Source organism: Brassica oleracea, chromosome C9 (assembly GCF_000695525.1).
Source record: "Brassica oleracea var. oleracea cultivar TO1000 chromosome C9, BOL, whole genome shotgun sequence".
NCBI lineage: Eukaryota > Viridiplantae > Streptophyta > Magnoliopsida > Brassicales > Brassicaceae > Brassica > Brassica oleracea.
This window is the reverse complement of record NC_027756.1, coordinates 8,368,370-8,379,972: the sequence shown is the minus strand read 5'-3', so window position 1 is coordinate 8,379,972 and position 11,603 is coordinate 8,368,370. Positions and strand designations below refer to the sequence as shown.

At 29.1% G+C, this 11,603-nt stretch overlaps 1 protein-coding gene and 1 pseudogene across 1 annotated transcript; one reads left to right on the top strand and one right to left on the bottom strand.

Annotated features, from left to right (window-relative positions):
• Positions 1–730: 730 nt before the first annotated feature.
• Positions 731–2,276, bottom strand: LOC106313992 (annotated as a pseudogene).
• Positions 2,277–9,980: 7,704 nt separating this feature from the next.
• LOC106313994 lies at positions 9,981–11,278 on the top strand. The gene is made up of 4 exons (XM_013751945.1): positions 9,981–10,225; positions 10,357–10,523; positions 10,745–10,832; positions 10,900–11,278. Exons 2-4 carry the CDS (start codon positions 10,364–10,366, stop codon positions 11,003–11,005), a joined length of 354 nt encoding a protein of 117 aa, XP_013607399.1. The 5' UTR covers positions 9,981–10,225; positions 10,357–10,363; the 3' UTR covers positions 11,006–11,278.
• The last annotated feature ends 325 nt before the right edge of the window (positions 11,279–11,603 follow it).

Sequence of the window (11,603 nt, the reverse complement as noted above, 5' to 3'; positions counted from 1 at the left end):
ATTGAAAATTGAAAAACATCGTTAATAATGCTTTTCAAAAATAAACTTTGTAAATTAAATCTAATATAAAATATAAAAACAAATCTTAAAAATCACAAAAGTTTTGTAGGAATACAATCAAACCAAAGTTAACTAAAGTAAATAGAAAATTAAAAAATCCAACATCGTTAATAAAGTTAATAGTGACTTTAGTGTTAGGATTTTAGTATATTGTATATTGCTAGAATGATTAATTCAAATAATAACAAAACACATAGGTTTCTCGGTTTGGATAGGTTTCGGTTCGGTTTGTTTGGGTTGGGAAAATTTTAAACCAAACTATTTGATAATAGACTTTGGTTTGGTTTGGATCGGTTTTAGTTCAGTTGGTTCGTTTTTTCCCACAATTATGAAAAACAAATATCCGTGCGGTCGCGTAGATGAAAGGCTAGTTTAGTTTAATGTCAAAAGTACACAACACTCATCTGAATTTTGAAGCTGACAAGTTTTATGTTTTTGGTTTGATGTGAATTACGAGCTCATTTTCCTCAAAAATAAATAAATTACGAGCTTATTTTTCTCAAAAATAAAAATAAATTACGAGCTTATTTGCCAATAATAGAAAACAACACAGTATATCTATTGTACTATCATTATGTGCATAATAAGTTTTGGCCCTTTCTTATTCGCGTACCAGCTTCTCTTCTTCTTATTCTCCATGTCATTCGTAGAACTATCTATATTTCTCGTCATTATCATTTGTATTAATCATAATTAATTGTTTACAAATACAAACTTTTCCCTTGGGTTTGCTTGTAACATTTAGATTTCTGGAATATGAAAGTGCATGTGGAAATGCTTTAAAATGTTGATTTGACCGACCATTGTCACGGGTCCAAAGAGGGCATATGGGATCCATGAAGGGTGGCGATCAAGTGGTTATATTGTTTCTCTCGACCTTCTTTTTCTCAATGAAGCTAATTACTCCACGAAGAACTACATCTATTAATCTATATCATCATCTTGCATCAGCTCTTCAGATAACTCGGCAGGAGTAACTTCCGTAGAATCGACCAGCTTCTCGATTTCTTCGCATAGAGGATGGTTTAGGCCATCCAAACCAAGGTAATTGGAAACCAGTGTCCTAAATCCTAAACTTGTACAATATGACATATGGATATGCATATCCATTCTTCCAGGACGTAGCAACGCAGGATCAAGCTGTTCCTTGTGGTTAGTCGTGAACACGATGATTCTCTCGTCCCCAGCGCTTGACCATAACCCATCGATGAAATTCAGAATCCCTGATAGAGTTACCGTTCCTCTACTCATGTTTCTTTCTTGATTCTCTGCTTCCCTGTCCCTGACCTCAGCATTGCAGTCGATATCCTCAATCACCAAAATCGAACGATTCGTGGTGGATAACAAAATCCTCTTGAACTCACCATTGTTTTGAACACTGCTGAGCTCAAGATCAAAGATATCGAACTTTAGGTAATTAGCCATTGCGGCTATCAAACTAGATTTACCAGTACCTGGTGGCCCATACAACAAGTAACCACGTTTCCATGCTTTACCAACTCTCTTGTAAAACTCTTTCCTCTTAAGAAACCTCTCCAAATCATCGATTATCTTCTTCTTTGCACTTGGATCCATCGCCAATGTGTCGAACGTGGACGGATGATCGAGAGTTATAGACCCCCAACTTCCACCAGGAGAACCATAGTAGCCTCTCCCGGGCGCATCTTTGCTATAGCCTATAGAGCTTCACCGCTCTCAGATTCTTCTTGATCTCTTCTGCTTCCGCAAGAACGTGGCTCAGATAAGAGCCCATTACTTTCTCTCTCAGCTTATTCTCGAACGTGAGCCTGTAGTGACGTTTCACTTCATTAAATTTATTCTCCTCCGATTCAACGTAGTTCCATTTCATTTTGGAGTTCTCGAAGGAATCAAATATTTCCTCTCCTTTCACGATAGAGATTGTGAAATGCTTCTCCTTTGTGGTTTTCCCAACGCATAATTGCTTCGTATCGGGGCTGATTTTCTTCCTGAGGTAAATCTCAGCGGCTTCGAAGACATGATTGCTTTCCGATCCGAATTTCTCGTCGATAATAACCGTCAGATTATTCGACTTAGGAGTGAATAACTGGTCGAGTAATCTGAACAAGTATGAACGGAGCTGCATCGGCATGAAGTCGTTGAGCATCTTTCTAAAGAGCATCATGAATCCGGTTATGGATGCATACACTGAGAATAGCGTCGACAGTGAGAAAGCGTTGTCGGAAGAAGGAAACATGTTTTAGTGTTTTTAGAGTGATGGATGAGTTAGAAGGCGTGACAAAGAGGTCAATTTTATAGGTGCAAAACGGGAAGTACTTTTCAAACGCAATTTTTCTTCTTATTTTTTAATTCCTTAATTATTAAGAGGCATTTATTAATTAGATATAAAAGAAAGTGGCAAAAAAAGATCAAAAGTTAGGTTTCTCGAGTGAAGCAGAAAAACAATAAAGAAAGACCAAGGACCTTGCGTTGCAAGGAGTTGTTCACGCGTCGAATCCATTTGTTGTAGTTTGGTCTGGCTACGAATAAAATATGGAAATATGGGACAAAAAGCACTGTTACTGACAAGGACTTTATAGACCATTGTGTCGGTATATGGGTGCGTATAGAAGATTCCGTGGGTTTTAACTTTGGGCCACCTCAGCTATAGTTATCTGATATAGTTAGCTAGGCCGGTTTTATCAAAAGTTACAAAATTTCCATTCAAATATTTTTGTAGTAAATAATAATAACATACTGCAAAAAAAACTCTATAAATTAACAAAGTTGAGACTATGTTATTTTATTAATTTATAAAGTTATTAATTTACAAAAAAATCATTTTTATATATTTTAGAGTAGTTATTTTTGTTAAACAAAAAAGATAGTTGGTTTCAATGTTTATATATTCAGTAAAATTTATAAATGCAACATTCATATTTTTATTTAAATGTATTGCAGATATATATTTTTGAATACCATGCATTACAATACTATGAAATCTTAATAAAAATAGTAATAAACACTGTTGTGAATATAAACAAACAGACAAAAAAATATATAATTTATATTTATATAAATTATATATATATTAGTAATTAATAATTTTAATGGAACTATATATTTATATGGAATCTTCTAAGAAAATATTATCTTATTATTTTATCAATTTGTGTCATATTTTTTACTGTCAAATTTTGGAATCAGTTGGTTTCGTGCACCAATGCGTATAGAGAATACGTTAGAAGAAAAATATTATTTTATTTACAAATGGAAATTTATTTAAAGTTTAATTCTTTCTGGTTTTCGACTTTATCGATATTAAATTAAGTTTATTTCATTTTTTAGTTAAATACAAAAATGAAATTATTTTGATTTAGTTTTTAGCCGAACTAATTAACCATCAATCATTTAACCAAGATTCAGTATAATATTTTCATCTATTAATTGATCTAAGTATAAGTTTAAACATTTAAAATATTTTAAAGAATATAACTTTCTGCTAAATTTAAGTTTAAATGATTTAGTTGTATCTTAAATGCTTTTAAAAAATAAAATATTCTAATAAAATTATATGACCTTCAATTTTTAACCTTAAGTAGAGTCTCTAGTAATAATGGACCGGCTCTTCTAGCGTGTTGGAAATTGCAATTTGACAAAACAATGACACAAAGAAGAAGAAGAAACAAGCATTTTTTTTGGATGAAAGAGTATTTTAGACTTTAGCAATTTTTAAAATGTCTAAGATTGAGAGAAATGTCTTGAGTGTAATTAGAATTTTGTGCTCTCATTGCGACTTTTAAATTTTGTGCTCCCAATGCGACTTCGTGCACTCCTTACAGCACAACCATCAATTTCCTAAGAAAATATATATGTTTCCTAACCTTCTAGGCACCTTTTACACTACACCATCATCTATGCTCCACTTGGATAAAGGTGGTTTATCCTTGTACTCTTTGGTTGTTGCTAGTTGTGCAGTCTCCCATGATTTTCTTTCAAATTGTCCGTCCATAAATACCACATTAACTATGGGTAAAATCCACCCCTGGTATATTATTTGATAACCATTACAGCTTCTTTTTGTAGCCACATGTCATCACTAGAATGATTCTGAGAATCATTAGAGAAATATGTTGGTTCATCTTATTATATAATAAGTTTTTTTATTAAACTAACAATAAATTCATCATTAATGTACTTTATTATTTCCTTAAATAAAATTTACAGAATTGCCTAATGTGGCTAAAGTATATATGACAATTAATAATTTTGAATAATAAAGATTTGATTAAAAAATAGTGTATCTTCTATCATATTTGTTTTATTTTAAACTATTAAATAAATTAAACAACCACAATAACCATATAATAAAAAATTAGATTTTTATGTATATGTTATATTTTGAATTTTTACAAACTTTTAAATTAAACTATAAACCATATAAAATACAATATTTTATTTTCAAAATTTGCTTTGAACAATTTTTTTGATAAAAGTTTTAAACGATCATTGACAACTTAATTTATTAATAAAACTATTAATCCCACAATGAAAATTTTGTTATCAGTAATTTATTTATTTTTCTATAAAAGATACAAATGATCAAAAAACTATATGAGTAGAAATCATCATTTAATAGACATTAATATTAAAAATATACTAAAATATATTATCTATGTTAGTATCATTTAAATTTAATTACATATCCTATCAAATAAAAAAAAATATTTTTTGGATTAATAAAATTGATTTATATGTTCGCACCAATTTAATTATATATTTAATAGTTACTGACTTTTAATTATTTAATATATATTTATTATTTCATAATATGTAAAAATATTTAATACATAAAATAATTTATATATATAATGTTGATTCTGCGTAAGGCGCGGATCTTAACCTAGGAGAATATTTTGAAATTATCCATAATTGGTAACAAGTATTTGTAAAATTTACCTGGATGCTTGAGAATTATAGATAGCGCTCATATTTGCGTTGTTGGGCAGGGCCGATGCATGATTATATTTAGATAAGGCACATCATTTTGTTTTATTATGTACAAGTTATAGGGCTAGAGTGCATTTCTTAAACTAGTAGTACTTACAGGAGGAAATCAAAATTAGATGAGGACTAGGGTGGCCCCGTAACTCATCACCTGCGTCCATCACTGTTGTTGGAGAACATTTAAAAAGAACATATTTATCGATTCCTCCTCCACACCACAAAAGAACATCTCATATCATAACTTATACATCTAGATCCTAGTTTTTGTGACGGGTAAACATCATAAAAGAACTTACATTATAAAATGTTTAATTTTCGATGGAAACTTCACTTTTCTTTCGTGTGATTTCATGACTTTAACATTCCATTATTCTCTATTTTTATTTTCCTTTTCCGCACTTTAAAACTTTAATGCAATATAAAATCTTAGCTTGCCATTAATTTAGTACAGCAAGTTTACCGTCAAAACTGTTTCTATCACTTCCTCTCTATCTTGTGTGTCTAACAAAAAATGTTAGAACTTTAATCATATTCTTAGGGTCCTGACTGCGGATTTTATAAGAAAAGTGGTACGAAATTAAAGTGTGGTATAGCGCAACTGCGGTTTGCGCAGAATTAAAGTACGGTACAATGCAACTGCTGTTTTAAGTAAAAAATCATGCAAAATATTATTTAATTGGTGACAATATATATTTGAAGTATTGAATAATTATTGAATCAATAAAATAATAGTGGTTTATGAATATATAATATAGTTAAATTAATATAATTATAAATATACTTTAATAAAATTATTAATATTGTCACTACTACAATTATAAATTTATATTATCATTGTAAATTCTACTAAAAACTAAATTAATGTATATAATAAAGATTTAATTAAAAAAGGTTATTATTGGGTAAAATTTGTATGTTTTAAAATAAAAATCATTATTAGAATTTAATAATAAGTATTAATAAAAATATATTTGAAAAAAAATAAAGAGAACCACTGGAAAAAAATCAAACTTGTTTTAAGTTTACATTGTTTCAAAAAAAAATAAGGATAACCATTAGAGATGTTTTAAGAAAACTTGTAACCAGATACATGAATGAGTCATTGTTCCACCAGTTTAATCCAATTTTTTTTTTTAAAAACTAACATTTTAGATAAAATTCATATATATATATATATATATATAAAGTAAATACAATATTTTAGTATGATAATAACAATATTTAATAACTAATCATAAAACTACATAATAGTAAAATAATAAATAAAGAGAAAAACGCACCTGCACGTACCACACCAAATAAAACCGCACCATAATGGGAGGTGAGATAAAACAAGTGTGGTATTTGAAAAAGAAGAACAAACAAAAAATGTTTTTGACAGGTGCGGTATTGCATATGAAACGCCCTGCTTACTTTTTTATTTTCTGTGATTGGTGTAACTCTTACGATACAGCTCCTACTACTCCAAAACCGCCCCACCATCGGTCTCAAATCACAACCTTACTATTATTGAGAAGAAGAGCCAACCCATTCACGGTTACGCATCCACGGTGACCGTTGAGGAGCCAACCCATCTAAGGCAATGCATCCACGGCGCCATTTAGAAACTATTTGAATTTGAATTAAAAAAACTGTTGGGGACTTGTCATATTACTCTCATTTGTTTAGTTTATTTTTATATGTAGTCATCCATATATATTCAGTTGTAGACTACAAGAAATAATCAAGGAAATTATTCTCTCTTTCTCTTAGACTACAAGAAATAATCAAGGAAATTATTTTCTCATTCTCTTATTTACATTTTGAAATCTCTATCTCTATCTCTCTCATTCTCATTTTCTCTCTATCTCTTTCCTTTTCTTCATGTTCTTCATTCTTCAGAAACTAAACTTATGTTTATTTACGTGTCGCGTGTTTAGTATGTTAATAAAAAATACCAGTAGTGAATACTTAAATCATAAAATGACATCCTACAATATACTCCCTCCGTTTCAATGTAAATGATGTTTTAGAGAGATTTTGTTGTTTCATAATATATGATGTTTGCACAAATATAGAAAACTTTAACTTTATCAAAAACTATGTAACTAATTGTAATTTAATTATATTTATTTATAATTAGATAAATTAGTTTTAAATTATATTTTATTGATACTTTTGATTAAAAATTAGCTTTTTTAATATATGTGCATTAAGATGAAACATCATCTAATATGAAACGGATCGGATGAAGTATTAAATAAGAAGTCACTTAATCAATTTTGCTGATATGTCGTTCATAGGATAGCTTTCAAAGAAACTATGTATCTTAATGGAAAAATGATTGCTGACTACATGAAGTATAAGTCATCATATGGCTAACCATGCAAACTAAACTAATGTATACCTAGCTACACGAATGATATGTTATGCATGACAACATCCCTCAACTAAATGATGTTATGTAGTTAACATCACGAGTTTAATTTCATTCATTCAAAAGATGATGTAGATGTCAAAGACCGTCTAAACATTTCGGTTCATCAATTAAAATATAATCAATCTAACCGTAATTTAACTAAAATTGGGTTTTAATCCGCGTTTTAAAAGCATAAGAATATTTTTAACAAAATTTAATTTACAAAATTAATATTTTTTAATATTTTTTGATAAGTAGTGATTTAACCTTTTTGTTTTAGTGTATTTAATAACTATATAATTATATTATTTTATATATATTAAATATGAAAGTTATATAGGATTATTTAATTTTGTTTTTAATTATTCTAATCTGTTTTGTTATTAAATTTTGATAATAGTTCTGTAATTCGTTTGATTAATTATGTGATATATACTTATCTGATAATTGTTTTTATTATAAAACTTATTTGATGTCTATTTATTGACTCTAACATTTTATTTGTTTAATATAAAATTAATTAAATTAATGAATGATTTTATTTATATTTTCATTAAAAAAAATTCATTCATTTAAACTTAGTAAAACTTTAATATTTGATTTGTATTATTAGATTACTTTTATTCTTAAAAGTATATAATTAATAACTATATACACAAGATAATAATTGGTTTAAATTGACATCAAATAAGTTTTAAACAAATAAAATGTCAGATTGACGTCAAATAAGTTTTATATCTAAAAAAATAAAATAATATCTTCTATAACTTTTAAATTTAATATAAATATAAATAATATAATTATATAGTTTTCAAATGCTAAAATACTAGTTATAAAAAAATATTAAAACATATTGATTTTGTAAATTAAATTTTGTTAAAAATAATTTTACGCTTTTAAAATGCGGATTAAAATGTAATTTTAGTTAAATTATGGTTAGATTGGTTATATTTTAATTGATGAAATGAGATATTTAAACGGTCTTTGACTCAATTTTGGATGAATAAAATTAAACTCGTGATGTTAACTAGATAACATCATTAAGTTGAGGGATGTTGTCATGCATAACATATACTTCGTGTAGCTAAGTATACATTAGTTTAATTTACATGGTTAGCCATGTGATGGTCAATACTTTATGTAGCAAGCAATCATTTTACCTATCTTAATTTGATTGGTATATGATTTTAATTTTAATTTATTTTAATTAGGTTAAAAATAACTTCTAAAACCAATTAATGTAAGTTGCCAAATACCGAATGATATTATAAATAATTATTTATATCAACTAATTGTATAAATTATAGAAAACATATACACTGCTTCATAAAATCTTTTTATTATCATGTATTCATAAATTATATAAAATACAAATTTAAATAATGCTATGGAAAAAGATAATATGTTTCAGTTCTTATATAAAATATAATATTCACATATACAGCATTATCATCCTATTAGATATTAAAAAGTCATTTTAGTGATTTATTCTTACATGTTATTTATAAACACTTTCTGATTAGTTGTTTTAAACTTGATTCATTAAAGGTTATCTACTTTTATTTACTTAATTCATTTTTGAAAATGAAAAATAAATAAAAAACAGTACATCAATTTCCAACCAATCCAAATAATGGAGATATTGAAAGTCATATTTTCTAAACATGTCATCAAACACTCCCAATAATACATATAAACTATTTTGGATTTGTCAAAAATGACCTAAACTTGATTTTATATGTCTCATAAATTCAATCAAATGCAAAAGTAAACCCAATGAATATTGAAATTACAATTATCTTCTTATGACAAAAAAACATGTAAGCACTTTTACAATTATAACTCTGAAGTTTTGTTAGTTTAGTGAAGTCTTTTATGAGAATTTTTTTTCTAGAAGTCCTCTCATGCATTTAATCTTAAAAATAATTCGTAAAATTTATAAAAAAAATATTTTAATGGAAAATAAATTGAAATCATGTAATTATAAAAAAATTTAATTTGATATAAATAAAAAAAAAACTTTTGCCTTTGCTACATTGTTACACCAAATATAATTGGACACTGTAACAAAAAAAAGAATTACATCAAAATGCAGTTGCATATGTTTTTTTTTTTTTTTGCAGTTGCATATGTTGTTCGGTTGGAGAGAAGAAACATCAGATCTGACACCATTTTCACGTTTTACCGTGCGGTTGCAGTCGACCTAACTGCTCTGCGAAGAAGAGCATTAGAATCATTATTCTGCATCAACTATAGTGATAGAATATTTACGGAATAAATAAATTTTGATATATACGTACATATAATCTTTTAAGAAATATCTTACAATACTAAAAGGGGAATATGGTGAGTGTTTAAGCTGTCCACGTCAGAACGAAAAATCTACAAATCCGAGCTTGACAAGTCAGCCGAATTCTATAACATTTCTTCCATTTGACCGGACCGGTTGGGGCTCCAGCAAATGAGGTTACAAAAAAATCTAATCCGCAGCCCAAAATAGGCCCGTCAAAGTTACATTTTTCACCTTACCTGGAGGTTGGAACGCAGAACCGCCAGATGCGATTCAACTTCTGTGTAATTGAAGCTCTCCACTTCTTTGATTCTTCAGTTCCTCATCAATTCCGTAACGTTCCATGTGAACTCTTCACTTCCTCCAACATCAACATATATTAAGTTACCAGCGTACATTCCTGCACTCCAGTTCCTCACACCCAGTAATGAAAACCAATTGTATCAATGGCAAGCAAAATCGCAAAATCGCAAAATCAAGCACCAGAAGCTATAAGTACTGTGAAAAAACACGTAAGGTTTTTCATTATAACTCCAGTTTTTAAATTTAAATAGTGGAATATTCAACCATTAATCTCATTGTCTATGTTGTCTGCGATAAGAAAATTAGTTGTTGTCTTTTGATTTTAAGAATTATATTTCAGAAAATGGATGGAGCAATCGTTTCTTCAGAACCTCCACACCATGTCGTTATCTTATCTTGCGAGCACCATCAAGAAGAGTTTGAGAGATTTTCAATTCCTCAAAAAGACGGAGATCGTCGCGCCAAAACCGATTGGTTTTCTCTGCAGCTTCATCCCTCTTCTCGGAGGTAAATTGTTTCCAAATTTCACTACAACTCGCTCAAGTCACCACGTTTCCAAGTTAACTTCGAAATTTCAGGTCATTTTACGAATATATGAAAACTCTGAATATATTAGATAGAGAATGAATCACTTATGTTAATAGTGTTTTTTTTGTTCTATTAATATCTTCTCATAGAAAACAATATGACACTTATGAAGTGAATAAAGTTGGACATAATGTTACCAGGAAAGGTTTCTCTCCAACCTGACATTTTCAAAAGACAAGCCAGTTGTTGCTACACTCAAAACACCTTCGCGGCTGAAAATCTCTTAAGGTGAACACTTTTTATAAATAAACGATCCAGAAAATTTTAATATGTTCTCTTATACTTTGGAATATAGGGAACCAAGCCGTCAGTTCTCGACCATTACTATGCCGGCTGGTAAGAAAACTTCTCGGAAGAGGAAATGTCTAAATGATGATGAATTGATAATTCCAAACAAGTAAGATATCTTTTTTGTAACCTTGGATAATATTCATCTACGGAGTTCCTTAATATGTATGTGTGTAATATATATACATTGGTTATAGTGTACAGTTATGAAGGAAATGATAGAAGACATAAGTACATTTGTCACAAAACTGAGAAAGGTTCCTCATACTGACTATTATGAGAGAAGAATCAAACGTTTTTCCGATCAATGGAAATGTATAAAACAGACATGCTTGGATATTCCCACATACATTTCAATAAACTACATATTAGCGTTTTACTTCTTCTCGGTTTCCTTTGTTTTTCATGCAAACATTTTTGTCTGGTAGAGGCATTGACGGTGATGAGAGGGAGATCAATGGAACATGGCTCAAGTGGGAGTCACAAACATGGTAGATCAAAGTCAAGAAGTAAGAAGACTTTTAAATGCTACCACTGTGGCAAGAAGGGTCACTTGAAGAAGGTTGAAGAATTCCAACCCTCAAGGAATGTCGCAAACACTTCTGATAATGGAATCGCGCTATGTTGTGAAGCAGCAATTTCAAGCGAAAATAGAAGAAGGTTCGCTGATATATGGTTGTTCGACTCAGGAGCTACATATCACATGACCTC

Bases quoted from the DNA above. Each gene is read 5' to 3' on its own strand.
- LOC106313994 (XM_013751945.1), top strand. From the start codon at position 10,364: ATGGAGCAATCGTTTCTTCAGAACCTCCACACCATGTCGTTATCTTAT. The intron at 10,524-10,744 runs GTAAATTGTTTC...TAATGTTACCAG, and splicing joins CTTCATCCCTCTTCTCGGAG to GAAAGGTTTCTCTCCAACCT. The intron at 10,833-10,899 runs GTGAACACTTTT...TTTGGAATATAG, and splicing joins GCGGCTGAAAATCTCTTAAG to GGAACCAAGCCGTCAGTTCT.